Below are 21,815 nucleotides of genomic sequence, written 5' to 3'. Positions count from 1 at the left end.
TAAGGCCTGGAGACTGTCTCCATCCTGGGGCCCCCCAAGGGGATGTTTGTGCTGATCCTGCAACTCCCCTCCAGGCCAGGCCTCCCCTCCTGGGAGGGTGAACACATCCTGAGAGCCCTGGGGGAGCGTATGTGGAGAATCAGAACCAAGTGCCTCCGCTCAGCCTCCCCAGCCATTTGTCACAGATTTCAGGCCGCTCAGCCAGGACCCAGGAGCTGGACACCAGGGGCCTCACACCAGCCTGGCCTGGGGATGGGCAGCTGAGGGGCACCATGGGGGAGGACTGGGGACCTGGGATCTTTGGGGGGTGCTCTGAGGTGTGAAGTGTGGAGAAATTGGGCTCAGAGAAAGCCCCCCAGTGGAAGGCATGCACCTCTTGGAGGTGCTTTGAGAGACCAAGTTCAATGTTTTTTGCAACGGAATTTCTGGAATGTGTGAGGCAGCTGTGTCTCATCAAATGGGACAGTGCTAGGCTGGTGCCCTGCAGCCCTGGGATGTACTTGGGTTACATGTGCATTGGTGTCCCAGACGTGAGGACACACCCCGGAGCTTCTAATCAATAGATTTTCATGTCTGATCATAATCTATAGGTGACAGGCAGAAAGGCCCAGGTTCTTTTTGGGCAGCCCTCCCCAGTGCTGCCAAGGTGTGCCCGCCTGGGGCTTAGAGCGCCCCGCTCTTCCTGAGCACCTTATGGGCCAGGACGGAGGATGGAGGGCAACCTGGCATACACAGGTCGGGACCACCCTGGGTCAGAGAGTTTGAGGGCCGGGGTGGGTCGGGGGGCACACGATGTCTGCCTGTGGGGCAGAGCTTTGAGAAGAAAGAGCAGTGTGGGGGCAGTCCTCTCACTGAGTGCATCCCACCTGCACACGGGTGACCCCCAGGGACAACATCCACATCACACTGCCCTCAGGGAGGCCATTTCTTTTTTTTTTATTATTAAGGTAAAACACTTTCTGAAAAAACAGTGGGGGGGCCCAAGGGCCAGGGCCTCCCCTCCTCCGGTGGCCAGCGGCCCCTCTGGCCAACAGGCCTCCCCTGAAGGGAGGGGCCGGGGCTGTGTCCGTACACTTGGCACCCAGGGGATCTCCCCGCTGCAGCGGAGGATGGGACAGGCTCCTGACGTCCCTGCCCCTGGAGCCGCAGCTGCGGGCATCGATGCTGCTGGCAGCCTCGGCCACATGGCTTCTCTGTGGGGTCCGATGACGGGCAGTCCCCAGAGCCCCGTGCCTGGGCCCAGAGCAGCCCTCCCCCCCGTGCTGCCAAGTTTTGTATCCTGCAACTGTGCTGAATTCAGGTATTAGTTCTCGTAGTGTTGGAGTGGATTCTTTAGGGTTTTTTCTGTACAATATCATGTCATCTGCAGACAGGGACAGTTTGACTCCCTTACCAATCTGGATGCCTTTTATTTCTTTGCGCTTTCTGATTGCTGTGGCAAGGACCTCCAGTACTATGTTGATGAAAAGTGGGGAGAGTGGGCATCCCTGTCTTCTTACGGTTCTCAGAGGAAAAGCTTTCAGCCTCTCGCTGTTCAGTATGATGTTGGCTGTGGGCCTGTCATCTATGGCCTTTATTATGTTGAGGTACTTTCCCTCTATGCCCATTTTGTTGAGACTTTTTATCGTCAATAGATGTTGAATTTTGTCGAATGCTTTTTTGGCATCCATGGAGATGCTCACCTGGTTTTTGTCCTTTTTGTTGATATGGATGATGATGATGGATTTTCTAATACTGTACCGATCCTTGCTTCCCCGCAATAAATCCTACTTGATCGTGATGGATGATGTTTTTGATGTATTTTTGAATTCGGTTTGCTAATATTTCATTGAGTATTTTTGCATCTATGTTCATCAGGGATGTTGGTCTGTAATTTTCTATTTTTGTGGTGTCCTTGCCTGGTCTTTGGTATGAGGATGATGCTGGCCTCATAGAATGAGTTTGGAAGTATTCCTTCCTTTCCTACATTTGGAGGATAGGTATTAGGTCTTCACTAAATGTTTGATAAAATTCAGTGGTGAAGCCATCTATTCCAGGGGTTTTGTTCTTAGGTACTTTTATTATTACAGATTCAATTTTGTTGCCAGTAATTGGTCTGTTCAGATCTTCTGTATCTTTCTGGGTCAGCCTTGGAAGGTTGTATTTTTGTAGAAAGTTGTCCATTTCTCCTAGGTTATCCAGTTTGTTAGCGTATAATTTTTCATAGCATTCTCTAATACTTCTTTGTATCTCTGTGGTGTCCGTAGTAATTTTTCCTTTCTCATTTTTGATTCTGTTTATGCGTGTCAACTTTTTTTCTTGATAAGTCTGGCTAGGGGTTTATCTATTTTGTTTATGTTCTCGAAGAACCAGCTCCTGCTTTCATTGATTCTTTCTGTTGTTTTATTCTTCTCGATTTTATGTATTTCTGCTCTACTCTAATCTTTATTATGTCCCTCCTTCTACTGAGTTTGGGCCTCATTTGTTCTTTTTCTAGTTTGGTTAATTGTGAGTTTAGACTGTTCATATTGGATTGTTCTTTTTTCCTGAGGTAGGCCTGTATTGCAGTGTACTTCCCTCTTACACCGCTTGTCTGTGTCCCACAGGTTTTGTATTGTTGAATTATTGTTGTCATTTGTCTCCACATATTGCTTGATCTCTGTTTTTATTTGGTCATTGATCCGTTGGTTATTTAGAAGCATGTTGTTAAGTCTTCATGTGTCTGTAGGCTTTTTCATTTTCTTTGTGTGATTTATTTCTAGTTTCATACCCTTGTTGTCTGAGAAGCTGGTTGGTACAATTTCAGTCTTTTTGAATTTACTGACGCTCTTTTTGTGGCCTTGTATATGGTCTGTTCTTGAAAATGTTCCATGTGCACTTGAGAAGAATGTGTGTCCTGTTGCTTTTGGGTGGAGAGTTCTGCAGACGTCCAGTAGGTCCATCTGTTCTAATGTGTTGTTCAATGGCTCTGTCTCCTTATATTCTGTCTGGTTGATCTGTCCTTTGGAGTGAGTGGACTGTTGAAGTCTCCTATAATGAATGCATTGCATTCTACTTCCCCTTTGAATCCTGTTACTATTTGTTTCACATATGTAAGTGATACTGTGTTGGGTGCATAGATATTTATAATGCTTATATCCTCTTGTTGGATTGACCCCTTTATCCTCATGTAATGTCCTTCTTTGTCTCTTGTGACTTTCTTTGTTTTGAAGTCTATTTTGTCTGATAAAAGTACTGCAACCCCTGCTTTTTTCTCCCTATTAGTTGCTTGAAATATCTTTTTCCGTCCATTCACTTTTAGTCTTTGTATGTCTTTGGGTTTGAAGTGAGTCTCTTGTAGGCAGCATATAGTTGGGTCTTGTTTTTTTATCCATTCAGTGACTCTGTGTCTTTTGATTGGTGCATTCAGACCATTTACGTTTAGGGTGGTTATCGGTAGGTATGTCCTTATTGCCACTGCAGGCTCTAGGTTTGTGGTTACCAAAGGTTCAAGGGTAACTTCCTCACTAAGAGCCTAACTTAACTCACTTAGTATGCTATTATAAACACAATCTAAAGGGTTTTTTCCCCTCCCTTTTTTCCCTCCTCCATTCTTTATATGTTAGGTATCATATTCTGGACTCTCTGTCTATCCCTTTTTATTACCTCTGGTGATATTCATTTAACCCTGGGAACACTTCCATCCATAACAGTCCCTCCAAAATTCACTGTAGGGATGGTTTGTGGGAGCTATATTCTCTCAGCTTTTGCTTATCGGGAAATTGTTTAATCCCTCCTTCAAATTTACATGATGATCCTGCCAGATAAAGTATTCTTGGTTGAGGCCCTTCTGCTTCATTGCATTAAATATACCATGCCACACCCTTCTGGCCTGTGAGGTTTCTGCTGAGAAGTCTGATGATAGCCTGACGGGTTTTCCTTTGTGTGTGATGCGGGACGTCCCTCTGGCTCTCCTGATGCCAGGGCAGGGGCAGCCGGTTTGCGAGCCAGGTACAGGCTAGCCAGGAGGAAGACACAGCAGTCTGCATATCAGCGTGCAAGTCCTTGGACCTGCGTAGCCAGCCAGGGTGATGTAGTGCCTGATGATCTTTTAAGTTCCCAACCTGCTGGGCAGAGTGCACCCGCCCAATTCTGTCTACCTGTCCTTTCTCCTGAGCAGTAAGCTCTGTGCCATCCTTGCCCCTTTAGCAGCCCTCTTGCTTTTAGGAAGTTTTTAAGACTGCCCGCCCAGAGCACGTGGATATGAATCCCTGTTCTCCACAAGCAGCTGGAATCTCCATCTCTCCAGGTATTCCAGCCCCACTAATCACCAGAGCACCATGCAGTGTAGGTTTGTGCTCCGAAGAGATCTGCACGGCTAGGTGTTCAGCAGTGCCAGGCCTCCACTCCGTCCCTGGTCTGTGTCTCTTCCTCCCGCCGATGCGCTGGGGTGGGGGAAGGGCTCGAGTCCCGCCGGGTCACAGCTTTGGTACCTTACCCTGTTCCGTGAGGTCTGCTCTTTTCTCTAGGTGTGTGCAGTCTGCGCAGCCTTCTTTCCTGTTACTCTTTCAGGCTGAGTTGTATTAATTATATTTTTAAATTATATGTGGTTTTGGGAGGAGGTCTCTGTGTCAGCTCTCACACCGCCGTCTTTAATCCCTAGAGAGGCTATTCCTCAGGGATGAGGGGTGGAAGGTGCACAGGGGGCGCCCCTGGGAGCATGCCCTGGGAACCGGCGGCGGCCGGCCACCCCTGCATCCTCAGATGCCTCCTCTGGGCACCCACGGGGTGGTGGTTCCACGCAGCACTGCGCCGTGTCCGTGTCCATCCCGGGAATGTCCAGGCCTGGTGAGGACGGCCCCACCTTTTCCTGGAACCGTGTGGCTGCAACTCGGTGGCTGATGGCACCCAGGCAGCAGGTGGTGTTGACAACACGGTAGGCCTCGTGCACAAATGGTGACACCCTCCGCATGGTGGGGCAGCTCGCCTCTGTCCATGGGGCCACGAGCAGAGGGGACGACACAGCACGAAGGAGGCCAGATTGGCTGCAGCTACGTACGGGTCCTTGAGGATGCAGCGGCAGCCCAGGGAGCTGCCCAAGTCTGCCGACAGAGGAGGTGCCAGAGCACCTGCCCCAGCAGAGGCTGAGGATGAGCAGGGGGAGGAAGAGGAGCAGGAAGCCGACTAGGGTCTGGGACTGCCAGGTGCCGCCTGCCCAAGGGGAAGCTCTCGTCCGCATGCAGCCAGGACACCGGCAGGGCCGCGGGCCCAATGACAGCAGCTACAGGGCCACACAGGTGAACAGAAGAGGCAGGTTATCCCGGATTCCCACTGTTATCATGCTTCCACCCCGTCCCCACTGCCCTCTGGGCTCCAGGCCCTGTGCGGAGGGTCCTGTCAATCACCAGCACCCGGGGGATCCCTATCTCGGGAAGGCTCCTGGGCATCACCTACTCACAGAGGAGGAAAATGGGTCCCAGAGGGGGCGGGGAACCACCCTTCAGTCTGACACAACCGATCGGCAGTGGAGCGGGATTCCAGCTGCACCAGTCTTTAGGACGCCCCCACACCCAGCATGGCCCGAAGCTTCCCTGATGCTGGGGAACAGCCCAACCCCTCCCGATCGCCCCAGCCCAGAAACTCACCTGGCTCTGGCCAGGATTTTAAACGTGGGACCTGTATAACTGTAACACTCCCTTATTGCCGGGCCCCTGGCCTGGGGGCTCCAGCTGGCAGGACAGGGTGTAGCTGCAGGACAGAGGGACACCTGTGAGCCCCTGGGGCCACATGGCAGGGCGCCCTTCCCCCAGAGCCCGCCGGCAGCTGCAGCCCACGCCTCACTCCGGACGGCCTCACCTCTGCTCCTCATCCAGGGGCTCCAGGGGCTCCATGGCCTGGAGAAAAGACTCGAAGCCCACATCGGGCTCCAGTTTATACAGCCTGGCCAGCCTCTTCTGCATGAGGATCTCACTTTGGAGGAGAGCGAACTGGGGAGGAGCAAGAATGGGGTACAGAGAAGGAGGGCTGTGAGGAGTGGGGCACTGGGATGGTCCCGGATCTTTGCTCACGGGAACCCGCCTTCCTTCCAATGCCATCCAGCCCTGCCCGTTCCCACTGTTGGGTCTCCAACTCCTCTTCCAGGAAGGTGGCCTTGACGCCACACCCCGGCCCCCACCTGACAAAGTCTTAAGTGTCCTGAGCTCTGCGTTTCTTCACTCTCACAAGACACGTTAGGCCCAGGGGATGAGCTGGACAGGGTCCTGCTCAGGGGATCTTGTTGGTAGGAAGGCAACCAAAGTGCATCAGAAACAGCCCCCTGAGCCCAGAAGGAGGCCGGAAAGTCCCCATCCTTTCTCAAGGTGGAGGACCGCCAGGGCCCTCCAAGGGGCAGGACTGCCCAGAAACAGCACCCGGGCCTGGCCTGGGCTCGGGGCTACCGAGAAGCGGGGACTGCACCGGGGAGCTGAGGCCTGAGGCGGGAAGGCACTGCCAGCCCGCGATGTGCTTCCTGCCCTGAAGGAGCAGCATCCCTCCCCCTGGGCAAGGCCTGAGGGGGAGACCAGTCCTGCCCAGGTGCTGCCCCCTGGAGCCCTCAGCCCCACCTGCCCTGGGGCCAGGACCGGGGCTTAGGTAGATCCTTCTGGCAGTCCTCTCCAAGAAGCCCAGGTCCTGGGGTGGAGGGGGGACTCTCAGGAATAGGGGAGGCCCGGTGCTGAGAGTTCCGGGCTCACTGAGGCTCTCTCCTCCCTAAAGCTCACCATCCTGCCCCCCCTGTGCCCCTCTGGGCTCACTCACCTCCTCATCATTTTCCAGGTGTTTGTAAACGAAGTCATACAGGATCAGTCCGAGGTAGGGGACCATGCTCTGTGCCACCGGGGTGGGGAGGTGATGAGTCGCCTGCCTGCCTCAGGGGCGCCCACAGAGCACCCCCTGAACCCACACCCGCAGTCCCCAGCTCCCTTGGACCACCCTGTGCTGCCTCCCTCCCCTCCCTTCGCCCTGCTCTCCCGTCCCGGGCCCTCCCAGGGCTGGCTTTTGGCCAGTCCCAGGACCTGTGGGCCCTGCTCCTGTCCTCCAACTTCTCCCTGTACCCAGCTGCTCTCGCCCTCCTGGTCAGCCCAGTGCCGGCAGTTCAGAGGTGGTGGGACCAGGGGCAGGTGCAGAGCTCCCCCACCGCCCCCGACCCTTCCCATGCCTCTCTCACCTTCCTCTTCCTCACGTCGGGTGCCATGCGGTCCCACAGCATTTGCATCAACGTGAAGGTCATCTCCTGCAAGGTCCAGGACACTCAGGTGCTCATGCTCCCCTCCCACGAGGCCTCCCAGAGCCAGACAGTGGTGGATGGATGCCTTGCCCGAGCCCCCTGGCACCTACGCTGTCCCCACCTCCAGCAGGCTCTCGGCCTAGAGCGACCCCAGCTCCAGCACACACTCATACTCATGGTGGTCCTTGGGCCAGGCCACGGCCGCCGCCCTGAGAGGGTCAGGGGAGGTCCCTCTGCCTCCCAGGGTGCCCTGAGCACTCACTGTCAGCTGGCTATCAGCACGGCTCCCCTCACATGACTGTGGGGGGCACAAAGCCGAAGCCCGTCTTGTGCTCCCTGGACCCTGCTCACCTGGGAGGCCCGCCCGCCAGGCTGACGGCAACCCTCCATGTGCACATGAGGAGCCCGAGGCCACAGAGGGGCCGTGTCAGGCTCAGGGGACCCAGGGGACAAGCCGACCTTGCTTGGCCACAGGCCCCACTCCTGCTGCCGACCCCACACCAGCCCCAGCCCTGACGGGGGTCTGTTCTCTGGGTCCTCACTGGATGCCATCAGCTCCCCCCTCTCAAGTCTGGCCCCCAGCTGGGACACAGCACGGCAGGCAGAGGACTTGCCCCAAGGACCCCTCCCTTCCAGACCTCTACCCTCCATTTACCTTGAACCGCCGCTTCCTGTGAACCCACTTGTCCTGCGTTTTCAGTTTTTCATATACCGCCAGGCAGACGCTAAGGGGAGGGGAGAGGAGGAGGGACACATGTGGCCAGCAGGCGGAGAGTCTCGGGGCCGACCCCTTTTCCTGGGGATCCTAGAAGGCCCACTAGCCCGCAGGAGGCTTTCCACCATGGCCCTGAGCCCTGGGAATCCGTGGCCTGCGGAGGGGGCTTCATGTTTCCCCCCGGGGCCTCCATTCCCTGTTCTCCCGGGAGCGAATCTGCCTTGGGCCAGGTCGCTGTCCTTGGGGCAGAGACCTCCTGCTGCAGAACGCAAGCTCAAGATCTCCAGTGGGCTTCAACCCACACCTGACATTGCAGGGAACTGATTCCTGCGGCGGAACCCGTGGCCTAACCCACAGGGGCCCCCAAGAGCCCGCCATCCCTGTCCTTAGGCTCTGCCGCCTCCCAGGAAGTCCCAGCCCACTGAGGGACACTGCCAGACCTAGGGGTGTCCCTGTCCACTCAGGTGTCCTGGTCCCGGGGACAGGCCTACCCACCAGGACACATGACCCCAGGTGCTGTGCAGACGATGAATAGCAGGGCGCTGCAGGGCGGAGAGAATGGCACGGAGGGCAATGTGGTTCCTGAGGCTCAGACTCTCCTGGGAGGGAAGACAGAGCTGAGAGCGTGGCCTGCTTCTCTGCCTCTGTCCCCCCATGAACTCCTGTCCTTAAGGGGGCAGACACCCAGGGAGCCCAGCACACCTGGTACCTGGTGAGCAGCCCTCCTGGGTGGAGGACTGTGGCTCAACCCAAGGAAGGGGCCAGGGATGGCTGTCCCACCCCCGGGGTCTGCGAGTCCAGGTCCGCACACCCCTGGCAGGAGGGGCCCAGGGACCGTGCAGGGCAGACCATAGGAACCCGTCCTCAGAGCGGACAACGGAGAGGAGCAGTTTCCAAGATGCCAGGATGGACCCCGGGGGCCGTCCCGTGACATACCATGGCCACCCAGATCCAGAACTCCACCACTCGGGCCCTGTCCTGGGCCGTCATGCTCGGGGTCATGAGGCAGGTGGTGGTGACCACATTGATCAAGGTGTCACATTCCATCAGGAGCCTCTGTATGGTGGGAGCCAGGCACCCAGTGTCTCCCATCTGTGGCTGCTCCTTAATGGACTTCTTACATTCCAAAATGTCCTTATACAGCCCCTGGGGATCACAAGGGAGGGTCATCCAGCTGTGCCCCTGGTGCCCCCGTGCCCAGGCGGAGTCACCGGTCAGAGCTGGAGCCCAGGCAGCTGTGGACGTGCTGTGAGCCTCGTGGCGGTCCAGGTTTCAGACCCCATCCACTGAGGCGCCCAGGACCGGATGCACAGGACCCCACACTGATGGGGAACGGAGGGGCTCTGCTCGCAGGCACCCTCACTCACCTCCTCCCTGCAGCACAAGGCAGCTCACGCCTGCCCGTCCTGGGGCATCTGCCTCCCATTCTGCCACCCCGTGGATCCCACTCCCCACTCAGGTGCAGTTTCCCCCGAAACAACTCCACCCAGGGCCTTTGGTGGTGTCTGTGTCTCCCACGCAGTCACGTCCATGGCGGGGGCCGCTGGTGTGCAGAGGCTGCGGAGGCCTGCCCGGCCAATGTCCCGGGGTCCTAAGGCCCTGGCAGCACCTCCCTGAGCACCCCTCCCCTGCCCTGTCCCTCCCTGCCCGGCCAGGCCCTGCCCACCTTCCCTCTGCTCCACCTCTTTGGTCTGCAAGGATCCCTGAGGGCCGGCCCTACTGTCCCCCTGTGTTCAGTGAGGGCTTTGGGGTGAGGAGAGTCTCTCAGGACACATGGTGAGTCCGTGGGGAAGCTGGGACGTGGGCCCAGATCACAGGAGTCCACGTCAGGGGACGGCCGGTCTAGGGCAGCCCGTGACACAGGGAAGGCCCACCCCCGACCCCGAGAGCTCGCTCCGCTCACCAGAAAGCACAGGCTCAGCTGCTGGCCCACCAGGCGGGGAGGAAACGCCAGGATGGGCGGCTCGTCCTCCCTCAGCACATTCCGGGTGCTCACGGCACAGGGGCTGGTGGGCTCCAGGTCCAGCTCTAGCTCTGCTAGGCCCTGTGCCATGGGCCCCGCGTCCAAGAGCTCATGGGGCTCCAGCTCGGGGCCTGAGACCACTCCTGGGATGTCCCAGGGGCTGGTGGGCTCTGGATCTGGACCTGGCTCTGCCACGCCTGGTGCCATTCCAGCAGGTGCCCTGAGGCCCAGGCCCAAAGGCTCATGGGGCTCCAGCTCAGGGCCTGGCCCCTGGGCTGAGGCCGCTGCTGGGACATCCTCCGGCTCTGCAGGGGCTGAGGCAGGTGACACCGGCCGTCGCTCCAGCACAGGGGTCTCAGGGAGCTCCTGGACGGGCTCTAGCCACGACGCCGGCCCTCCCCGTGTCTCTGGAGCCAGCTGCGTCTGCCGTGGGTCTGGAGCAGGACACAGAGGAAGGGTCGCCGCGGGCCTGATTCCCCGTGCCTCACAATGCCAGAAGAGCCCTGACTGCCTTGAAGGGAACCCCAGTCCGGGAAGCCCACCCTAGACGGTCCCCTGGCCGCAGCCCCTCACCTTCCAGCTCTGCCACCGTGGGCCCCAGGTGCTCCTCCTGGACCAAGTGGTGGAGGTCTTGGCCCACCAGGGTGGATGAAAGCTGGCTGGTATCGATGGTGCAGGGCACATGCTCGGGCTCCCAGGCCAGGCGCCTAGCCCAGCCAATCCTGGGGCTGGGGGAAGCCCAGGGGGTGGCAGAGTGAGAAGCCTGGTCTTACCCCCCACACTGCCCTCCCTGCCCAGCCTTGTGTGGGCCTGGCCACTGTGCACTCCCCTGCCTGTCCAGGCACCTGCCCCTCCCCGTTCCTGACCCTGCGTGTCCGTCCTGGGACCCCATCCTCTCCCATCCTCCCGAATAGGAAGTCCCCAGTCGTCAGCCCGTCCATGGGAATCCAAAGATGAGTGACCTGCTGGGCTCTGCTGTGGGCTCATGGGGCTCCAGCTCAGGGCCTGCCAGCGGGGCTGAGGCCACTGCTGGGACATCCTCCGGCTCTGCAGGGACTGAGGCAGGTGACACGGGCCGTCGCTCCAGCACAGGGGTCTCAGGGAGCTCCTGGACGGGCTCTAGCCACGACGCCGGCCCTCCCCGTGTCTCTGGAGCCAGCTGCGTCTGCCGTGGGTCTGGAGCAGGACACAGAGGAAGGGTCGCCGCGGGCCTGATTCCCCGTGCCTCACAATGACAGAAGAGCCCTGACTGCCTTGAAGGGAACCCCAGTCCGGGAAGCCCACCCTAGACGGTCCCCTGGCCGCAGCCCCTCACCTTCCAGCTCTGCCACCGTGGGCCCCAGGTGCTCCTCCTGGACCAAGTGGTGGAGGTCTTGGCCCACCAGGGTGGATGAAAGCTGGCTGGTATCGATGGTGCAGGGCACATGCTCGGGCTCCCAGGCCAGGCGCCTAGCCCAGCCAATCCTGGGGCTGGGGGAAGCCCAGGGGGTGGCAGAGTGAGAAGCCTGGTCTTACCCCCCACACTGCCCTCCCTGCCCAGCCTTGTGTGGGCCTGGCCGCTGTGCACTCCCCTGCCTGTCCAGGCACCTGCCCCTCCCCGTTCCTGACCCTGCGTGTCCGTCCTGGGACCCCATCCTCTCCCATCCTCCCGAATAGGAAGTCCCCAGTCGTCAGCCCGTCCGTGGGAATCCAAAGATGAGTGACCTGCTGGGCTCTGCTGTGGGCTCATGGGGCTCCAGCTCAGGGCCTGCCAGCGGGGCTGAGGCCACTGCTGGGACATCCTCCGGCTCTGCAGGGGCTGAGGCAGGTGACACGGGCCGTCGCTCCAGCACAGGGGTCTCAGGGAGCTCCTGGACGGGCTCAGGCGACGAAGCCAGCCCTCCCCGTGTCTCTGGAGCCAGCTGCGTCTGCCGTGGGTCTGGAGCAGGACACAGAGGAAGGGTCGCCGCGGGCCTGATTCCCCGTGCCTCACAATGCCAGAAGAGCCCTGACTGCCTTGAAGGGAACCCCAGTCCGGGAAGCCCACCCTAGACGGTCCCCTGGCCGCAGCCCCTCACCTTCCAGCTCTGCCACTGTGGGCCCCAGGTGCTCGTCCTGGACCAAGTGGTGGAGGACTTGGCCCACCAGGGTGGATGAAAGCTGGACGAGATGGACGTCGCTGGGCACATGCTCGGGCTCCCAGGCCAGGCGCCTAGCCCGTCCCATCCTGGGGCTGGGGGAAGCCCAGGGGGTGGCAGAGTGAGAAGCCTGGTCTTACCCCCCACACTGCCCTCCCTGCCCTGCCTTGTGTGGGCCTGGCCGCTGTGCACTCCCCTGCCTGTCCGGGCACCTGCCCCTCCCCCTTCCTGACCCTGCGTGTCTGTCCTGGGTCCCCATCCTCTCCCATCCTCCCGAATAGGAAGTCCCCAGTCGTCAGCCTGCCCATGGGAATCTGAAGATGAGTGACCTGCTGGGCTCTGCTGGGCTCCCCCTGCCTCAAGGCCTACACGCCTCCTCCCCCGATTCTGTGACACGGGCAGTGCTCCCTCTGGACCCAGTGAATGCTCACGTTTTCAGTTCCTCCTCTGACCCATCATGCCCCCCGTTACATGAGGCGGCCGTGAGGGCATCGCCCGTGACGCTTCCCGGCTGTGACCTGCGGATGACGCCTGAGGTGACTGCCCGATTCCACACGGGCCGGGGTCCCAGTACTGTGTCTGCTTCCTTCACTCAGTTATGCTGAGTGTCCCCAAAGGGTCTGCACAAAGTGGGCCCTGCATAGCTATTGTTGCTGAAGGAAGTTCTATCAGAACCTTCTCAGGTACCCCTCTGCTGTCCCCAGAGGTCCCTCATGTGGCCAGGGTGAGGACAAGGACCGGGCACAGCCGCACGGAATCGCAAGCCTCCGTTCCAAAAGGCTGCTTCCCATGTGCTTTTCCAAATGAGCCAGGCTCCAGGCCACTGACGGGTGAGGCCAAAGGCCTTTCATCGGGTACAGAGAGGTAAGCCCCGAAGTGGCCCAGCTTGGCCGGCAGTCCTTTCTGCACTGCCGGGCGCCAGGGGAGCCCCTCTAAGCTCCTCCCGTGTTCCCCATGGGCACCCTAGCAGGCTGACCGCCAGCCACCCTGCCCGTCAGAGGAGCACGCAGAGGCTCAGACACATGTGGGGACGCTCTAGACACACCGCGGGCTGTGGGCAGAGGCCTGACTGGGCCCAGGAGGGGGTCGGTGCTCACCGGGGGAGCCGCTGGCCCGTGGTCGGCTGGCCAGCGTCCTCGGGAGGGAGGGTGGCCTCGGGAGCGCTCCGGCTGGTGTTTGGAGCCGGTTCCACTCCCGCTGTGCGCTCTCTCCCCTTCCTCCTCGCGCCTGTCCGGGGAGCCCTGCGCCTGGGGACCTCAGTCCCATGGACAGATGGCTCAGGTTCACGCTGAGGGGGGCAGCAGGGATATAGTCAGTGGGAAACCCAGGACCCACCAGGACGAGGGAGGTTTGCAGCTCACCCGAGAGCCCCCAGCCCCCTGGGGTGCGAGCAAGGAGAGGCACGGGGTGCCCCCGGGAGCGAGGTTCCAGGCCCTCTGGAGTGGGTCTGTTGGCCAATCTCGTGGGGCAGCCCTGGGAGGGCCCTGGCAGGTTACCAGGCTTGGAATGGGGTCCTGGGGTGTACGCAGCCTGCCCCAGGTCCAGGGAGATGGAGTAGGTGGGTCCATCCACCAGCTCCTCCTCGCTCCCCAGGGTGGAGCTCTGCAAAGCCGGTGCCCTGTAGCTGGGGAGCAGGCACCTGGACTGTGTGGACCTCCCCGCAGGGGGCAATGTGGGGCACAAACTGTGCCCCTGAGATCAGGCGCAGAGGGCCATCTGCCTAGACATCCAGTCCCTGAGGGAAGGAGAGGACACCCCCGGGTCAGGACTAACGTGTGTGTGGAAGTACCTGGTCCCCACACTCACCTCCACGTCCTGAATCATTAGACCAGAGCTGTGACACTGACTGCCCCCTCCTGGCCAGCCTTCAGTCCCACCAATGCCCCACGCCCACCGCACACACACAGGAAAGGCCGGCAGGAAGGTCAGCCGTGATGGGTCACACAGTGGCCTGGCCCTGGAGTGGCCCGCTCTGGGCTGCCCTGTGTTACCTCGGGGCTCCTCGGGAGACACAGAAAGAGGCTTGGGAGGTGGTCTCTCAGCCAACGCCCACAGCGAGCAGGAAGACTCTCTCTCTCGGCTTCCCTGACTCCCACGCCTTCAGAAGGTTCCATAGAACAAGACCACATGTTGCTCTGTCGAGCGCCTCCGGTCAAGTGAGCAGGACTGGGGTCTGCGACCAGGAGCTGGGTTCCGTCCGGGTCACAATTGAGGTTCTACTGGGCGTGTCTTCAGTGACATCACTTCTTCGAGGGTCCATTTCCTGGGCCCCTCCCTGCCTTCAGACACGCCCACGTGCCCCTCTGGGCTGCTGACTGCCCACCCTCCTGGCCCTTGCCCTGCACGACTAAGCAGATCTCCACCAGAGCCCTCCCCTCGCTCTTTGGCAGTGACACCAGGGTCCCAGCTCTGAGGAGACAAGAGCTGAGCTCAGGCCTCTTTTTATCCCCAGTTCCCTGTCCTGCTGAGGCCATGGCACCTTCCAGGAGCTGCCCAACGTTCCAACCTGCACAGGGAGGGTCATGCCAGACATGCCTCCCTAAGGACTTCCCCAGGGATGCATGGGGGGTGACGTCACGTGTGTCTCACTCACAGACTCAGAGATGGCAGAATGCCAACCAGGCTTGGCATGGAGCGTGGAACACCATGCAAGTCAGGCCGGGGTCCGGGCCTTGTGATCTTGGGCAAGTCACTTCCCCTCTAGGCCATGTTCAGGTGTGCACCTTGAAGGGGCAGCAATGAGAGGAGATCCAGGTGTTGCCATCTACTGGCATCCACCTTCCAAAGGTCCAGGCTGCTCTCAAACTAGGTGCTTTTCAGACCAATCAGTAAATGGGTCAGAGTAGCACACTGGAAATGAGGTCTATGCTGCCTCTCAAATCCAAGGTGATCCACCAGGCTGCTGTGCTCTTTTGTGTGTGTGTGTGTGTGTTGGAGGGCGTGCAGATACAACACCTTATTCTTCAACTTAGAAGGGAGAGCTTTGCATGCCCACAAGATAGACTTCTAGAAACTTCTATAAGGCGAAAGGCCCCTGAATTTTTGTTGGATTTATTTCCCACCTTCTGACAGGTGTGTGTTCTATCAATATGCTTAGACAAGTTGTGCTTCCTGATCACTGGGTCCAATCAGCATAGTACCATCACTGGGATGGGCCAGTGTGACAGCTGGAAGGAAAAGGAGACGAAGTTTCCTTCTGACTAAATGACAGCCTAAGTCTGGAGGTCTGATATGCCTCTGAGATAGTTTTCTCTCCTTGCCGGCTGGAAGCTAACTGCCCTGCTGGTCTTTACTCACAGGAAGAGAACAAAGAGCATTTTCCTGACCAATACTTACACACTGGGTGCTTGGGGACCAAGTGATGAAGCCCCACGTGCAGCAGTAGCTGCAATCTGAGACACTCCGATCACGGTGTCATCTCCAAGATTCGTCCGTTTTCTGAGTAGGCCAATAAGGGTTTGTGGAAATCACCACCCCGACTTCTTCCAAGTCCTTGCTGGGAACTCCAGTCTGTAACCTCTCCTGGAAGGCAGTACTGCTTTCAATATATACTTCAGAGGGAGTTCTAGAGGCTTGTACTTGCCCTGCCACACAGCACGAACCTCCTGGCCGGCACAGTCCCCTGTGGCTAGCAAGGAGGAAGCCGGGAGCTCTGCGTCCCTGACAGCCCGGCCCTGTGGCCTCTGACACCGAAGGAGCGGCACTGCGGGCACTTGGTCGGGGGGGGGGGGGGTGCTGCTCCTGATACCAAGACCCGGTCCTCGTCCCTGAGGTCAAATCACAAAACACAATGACAAGGTTTTGAGGAAAGGAAAGGATAGTTTATTGACTTGCTAGCAAACGAGGGAGTGGCAGGCTCCTGCCTTAGAGAACCACCGTCCTCCTGACACGCAAGCGGTCAGGGCTTTTCCAGGGGAAATCGTGGGAGAGGGGCTGGGGTGCAGACACATGAAGTAGCAGCTTGCAGGGGTCCAAGCAGACATTCCTGCACCGATTCACTAGCTTTCTGATTTTCTTTTCTGCTCCTCCTCAGTCCCTGGGGACTGGATGCTTAGGGTTGAACAAAATCGGCTTTCAGCTTTATCTCTGATCCTCAGAAGCAGAAAATCTGGAGAACAATTAGAAACTGCCCTGCTCCCCCCACCCCCTCGGGTTAGTGGTTACAAAGTTTCTGGGGCTACTTGAGTTCACTTTCAGGTGAATGCTGGTGTTCAGTTTTGAACAGAGATTTGATTCCCCTTTTCTTCTATTACAGATTCATTTCTTACTGCATTCCCTTAAGAGCAGTCCCACACAGATCATGAAATGTCTTGAGGGAGAGTTTCTGACTTTATTCCGGGAAGGTAGCCACCAGTTGAAAAGCACAGCTCTAAGCGTTTCTTGGAATATCAGTGCTGGCTGACAAGACAGGAACTGCCACCTGCGGTTCAGACTTCCAGTGGACTTGGCTTATGTGTTCAAATTCTGCAACTGTTGCTGTTAGAATCAGCAAGGGAGTGTCTCCTTGCACCTGGCTGGAGCCGGCAGCCTTGCATTTAATACTCGCATGCAGAATTTTCTCAAGAGCCCCTCCCCCACTTCTAGCACGTGAACAAGTTGGGGAAATGAGAAGAGGGGACCCACAGAGGCCTTTATGTCCAGACCCACTGCCCCACTCGGTGCACAGAGGCCTCAGGAGCCGAGGGGGCAGTGCTTGCAACCCAGGGCCTCCGCTTCGCCTTGCAGGGTGTTTCCCCTGCTGCTGCTGCTGCTGCTGCTGCTACACTTGTTACCACTTTCAGAAATCTACAAGAAAAACACAAAGGACCTCGGGCCTCACTGAGGTTTCGGTCTAGTAAACAGGCGAGGCTACCCATCCCAGGAGTCAGCCTGTCCCGGCCCTGCCCCCGCCATCCTGGGTAGCTCCTGACCCACTAGGGTCGGCCAAGCTCCAGTCACAGGCGCCAGAGGTCGAAGAACCGGGGGAAGCGGAGCGGCAGCGAGCCCTGGTGCTCAGCGTGCACCTACCCCAGCGGGCCCCGCAGGGAAGGCGGGGCTCTCGGGGGAGGCGAGTCTCACGGCTAAAGCTGAAGACCGCTTCCCTCCCACTTCCTCGGCTTCCCTGCTGAGGCCGGGCGGGGCGCCGCTCGTCCGGGGCGGGCAGTCTCAGGGGTCTGCGCCACCCCACTCTCGCCGCTGCACTCCTCGTCCCGCCCGCCCGACGACCTCGCACATCCACGTTTCTGCGCGGGCACGAGTTTCGCGTGCATCCGAGACGGAGAACTACCGGATCGGTGGCTCCCGTGAAGCCCGCCTCCAGAACTGTGTGTGAGGCTTTTCTGGGAGGTGCGCAGGTGCCCTCCAGATCAGGGCCGGGTCCTCGGTGGGCAGGGAAGGAAGGGTCCTGGGTGTCCTGTCTCCGTCCGCGCCCTCCTGGTTTCGGCCCTGGATCGGCCACGTCCCCAGCGGTGACAGCATGGAAGTACATCGCGCTCCCCCGGGGGGCGCTGTACCCGGCTTACTCACCCCGGGCCTCCTCCCCCAGCACCCAACCCATCAGAGTCTCTTGCCAGCATTAGCCTTGGGCGCCACCCGCCCCCGGTCGGACGCCTTTTGTAGTTTCCCATCTCCCCAGCACGGGCAAGGCCCGCCATCTTTGAGGCCCTGCGTGGCTCTCAGAACTTGTTACTCGACTCTCTCCCCTCCACCTCACTCCCTTACCTTTGCCCCCACTTTGCCCTTCTCTCCCTTTGTTCCCAACTTCTCTTCACTTTCATTCTCAACTCACACCTCACCTCCTCCAAGAAGACTTCCCTGATTCCCCGGAGATTGGGTGGCCGTGCATCTGTGCCCCAGAAAGAAGGGTCCTCACCTGTCTTATTCACGCTGTGAGGTTCCCACCTCTTCTTAGCAGAGTGTTGCAGCCTAGATTGTGCACAGCACCCCCCCCCAAAACCCCACGTTCAGATATTGAAACCCTAACACACAGGACCACAGGAGAGAGTGGAGGTAGAGTGTTTCACAAGATAATGAAGTTCAGATGAGGCCATTTGGGTGGGCCCTAATCCAGTATGACTGGTATCCTTCTAAGATTAGGACACACACACACACACACACACACACACACATGCACACAGAGGGAAAACCTTGTGAGGGAAGACGGCCATCTACATCTACATGCCCAGGAGAGAGGCCTCAGCAGACACCCTGACCTTGGGCTTCCAGCCTCCAGGACCAGGAGACAATACATTTGTTGGTTAAGTCGCCAGGAACGTAGCACTGTGTTATGGCAGCCTGAGCAGACTGATACACCCAGTGAAGGCTCTGATAAGTCCTGCAGTTAGGAGCCCCTGCGACTGCCCTGGGAATGGGGCAGAGGATGAGCAGAGAGAGTTCTCACTCTCCAAGTGGGAACTGGGTATGGTTTGCTGTGTGACTGTCCTCACACAAACGCAGGCTGTGAACCCAGGAGCTGGAGAAGACCCTCAGACGGTATGGCCCCAGGCCTGCTGAGGCAGTTCCTAGAGGGCTTGGGGGTGGTGGGCGTGCAGGGCAGTTCTGCTTGTTCATAATACTCAGTAGCCCATGGGAGCAGCCAAGGGCTGCTGGGCCCCACCCAGCATCAGCTTTCCTGCACCGTTTATGTCGTCTGCAAAGCAGCTGCCATTAGTGGCCCCATCTTCTGGATGGGGATCCCAGCAGGTCGGCTGGCCGAGGCCTTTCAGCTGATCAGTGCTGGAGGCAATATTCAAACCTGGGCCCAAGTTCTTAACCTCCACTGGGGCTTAACGTGCCCGCTGGCAGAACAGGGTGCGGTGGGGCCTGAGGCACGGGCCGGGGGCAGGGGAATGGGACTCCTGGGAGGCGGGCCCCACCAGCCCCCTCAGAAGGAAAGTGAGGTGGGCGGAGCCTGGAGAGAGCCGCCAGCGGTTTATTTCTCTGGCGGAGCTGGGGGGGCTCAGGGTAGAGGAAAGTCGTCCAGCTTCTGGCCCAGCATCTTGAGGTCATCCAGGAAGCGTGTCGGAGTGAGGACGTGCGAGGACCTGGGCAGGAGCCGAGGGGTGGGGAGGTGGGGTCACTGCCTGGGGACCCTCCAACCGGGGTCCCTGGGAACTCCGGAATTGACTGTGGGGACGCAGGAGTCTAGACCCCTTAGAAACGCCCAGGCAGGAGTTGGTGTCACGGCGGGAGGCCAGCTGCACGAAGGGGAACAGCCTCCACACGGTGGGGCGGCTCGCCTCTGTCCAACGGGCCACGAGCAGAGGGCACGACCCAGCACGAAGGTGGCCAGGTGCGCCGCAGCTACATACGGGTCCTTGAGGAGGCAGCGGCAGCCCGGGGAGCTGCCCGAGGCGGCCCACGGAGGAGGTGCCAGAGCAGCTGCCCCAGCAGAGGCTCCGGAGGAGCAGCGGGAGGAAGAGGAGCAGCAAGCAGACTGGGGTCCTGGGGCGCCAGGGGCCGCCTGCCCGGAGGGGAAGCAGCTCTCCTCCACATGCAGCCAGGACACCGGCAGGGCCGCGGGCCCGATGACAGCAGCTACAGGGCCACGCACGGGTGATCAGAAGAGGCAGGTTATCCGGGGTTCCCCCCATTATCCTGCTTCCACCCCGTCCCCACTGCCCTCTGGGCTCCAGGCCCTGTGCGGAGGATCCTGTCAATCACCAGCACCCGGGGGATCCCTATCTCGGGAAGGCTCCTGGGCATCACCTACTCACAGAGGAAAATGGGTCCCAGAGGGGGCGGGGAACCACCCTTCAGTCTGACACAACCGATCGGCAGTGGAGCGGGATTCCAGCTGCACCAGTCTTTAGGACGCCCCCACACCCAGCATGGCCCGAAGCTTCCCTGATGCTGGGGAACAGCCCACCCCCTCCCGATCGCCCCAGCCCAGAAACTCACCTGGCCCTGGCCAGGATTTTAAACGTGGGACCTGTATAACTGTAACACTCCCTTATTGCCGGGCCCCTGGCCTGGGGGCTCCAGCTGGCAGGACAGGGTGTAGCTGCAGGACAGAGGGACACCTGTGAGCCCCTGGGGCCACATGGCAGGGCGCCCTTCCCCCAGAGCCCGCCGGCAGCTGCAGCCCACGCCTCACTCCGGACGGCCTCACCTCTGCTCCTCATCCAGGGGCTCCAGGGGCTCCATGGCCTGGAGAAAGGACTCGAAGCCCTCATCGGGCTCCAGTTTATACAGCCTGGCCAGCCTCTTCTGCATGAGGATCTCACTTTGGAGGAGAGCGAACTGGGGAGGAGCAAGAATGGGGTACAGAGAAGGAGGGCTGTGAGGAGTGGGGCACTGGGATGGTCCCGGATCTTTGCTCACGGGAACCCGCCTTCCTTCCAATGCCATCCAGCCCTGCCCGTTCCCACTGTTGGGTCTCCAACTCCTCTTCCAGGAAGGTGGCCTTGACGCCACACCCCGGCCCCCACCTGACAAAGTCTTAAGTGTCCTGAGCTCTGCGTTTCTTCACTCTCACAAGACACGTTAGGCCCAGGGGATGAGCTGGACAGGGTCCTGCTCAGGGGATCTTGTTGGTAGGAAGGCAACCAAAGTGCATCAGAAACAGCCCCCTGAGCCCAGAAGGAGGCCGGAAAGTCCCCATCCTTTCTCAAGGTGGAGGACCGCCAGGGCCCTCCAAGGGGCAGGACTGCCCAGAAACAGCACCCGGGCCTGGCCTGGGCTCGGGGCTACCGAGAAGCGGGGACTGCACCGGGGAGCTGAGGCCTGAGGCGGGAAGGCACTGCCAGCCCGCGATGTGCTTCCTGCCCTGAAGGAGCAGCATCCCTCCCCCTGGGCAAGGCCTGAGGGGGAGACCAGTCCTGCCCAGGTGCTGCCCCCTGGAGCCCTCAGCCCCACCTGCCCTGGGGCCAGGACCGGGGCTTAGGTAGATCCTTCTGGCAGTCCTCTCCAAGAAGCCCAGGTCCTGGGGTGGAGGGGGGACTCTCAGGAATAGGGGAGGCCCGGTGCTGAGAGTTCCGGGCTCACTGAGGCTCTCTCCTCCCTAAAGCTCACCATCCTGCCCCCCCTGTGCCCCTCTGGGCTCACTCACCTCCTCATCATTTTCCAGGTGTTTGTAAACGAAGTCATACAGGATCAGTCCGAGGTAGGGGACCATGCTCTGTGCCACCGGGGTGGGGAGGTGATGAGTCGCCTGCCTGCCTCAGGGGCGCCCACAGAGCACCCCCTGAACCCACACCCGCAGTCCCCAGCTCCCTTGGACCACCCTGTGCTGCCTCCCTCCCCTCCCTTCGCCCTGCTCTCCCGTCCCGGGCCCTCCCAGGGCTGGCTTTTGGCCAGTCCCAGGACCTGTGGGCCCTGCTCCTGTCCTCCAACTTCTCCCTGTACCCAGCTGCTCTCGCCCTCCTGGTCAGCCCAGTGCCGGCAGTTCAGAGGTGGTGGGACCAGGGGCAGGTGCAGAGCTCCCCCACCGCCCCCGACCCTTCCCATGCCTCTCTCACCTTCCTCTTCCTCACGTCGGGTGCCATGCGGTCCCACAGCATTTGCATCAACGTGAAGGTCATCTCCTGCAAGGTCCAGGACACTCAGGTGCTCATGCTCCCCTCCCACGAGGCCTCCCAGAGCCAGACAGTGGTGGATGGATGCCTTGCCCGAGCCCCCTGGCACCTACGCTGTCCCCACCTCCAGCAGGCTCTCGGCCTAGAGCGACCCCAGCTCCAGCACACACTCATACTCATGGTGGTCCTTGGGCCAGGCCACGGCCGCCGCCCTGAGAGGGTCAGGGGAGGTCCCTCTGCCTCCCAGGGTGCCCTGAGCACTCACTGTCAGCTGGCTATCAGCACGGCTCCCCTCACATGACTG

General features: G+C 59.7%; 1 protein-coding gene across 5 annotated transcripts in view; it reads left to right on the top strand.

The window, feature by feature from the left end:
- The window catches only part of LOC130680027 (uncharacterized), a 323,081-nt gene that overhangs the window by 48,775 nt on the left and 252,491 nt on the right, over positions 1-21,815 (top strand). The window contains exon 2 of one of the 5 annotated variants that reach the window (XM_057489929.1): positions 15,317-15,568. The exons of the other annotated variants lie outside the window; for them this stretch is intronic. Coding sequence (XP_057345912.1) covers positions 15,317-15,379 — 63 coding nt within the window. The 3' untranslated portion in view covers positions 15,380-15,568. Of the gene's footprint in view, positions 1-15,316; positions 15,569-21,815 lie in introns of those variants that run through there. 5 annotated transcript variants of the gene reach the window in all.

The sequence above is a fragment of the Manis pentadactyla genome, chromosome 12 (genome assembly GCF_030020395.1).
Source record: "Manis pentadactyla isolate mManPen7 chromosome 12, mManPen7.hap1, whole genome shotgun sequence".
Taxonomy (NCBI): domain Eukaryota; kingdom Metazoa; phylum Chordata; class Mammalia; order Pholidota; family Manidae; genus Manis; species Manis pentadactyla.
This window is presented reverse-complemented; position numbering and strand designations above follow the sequence as displayed.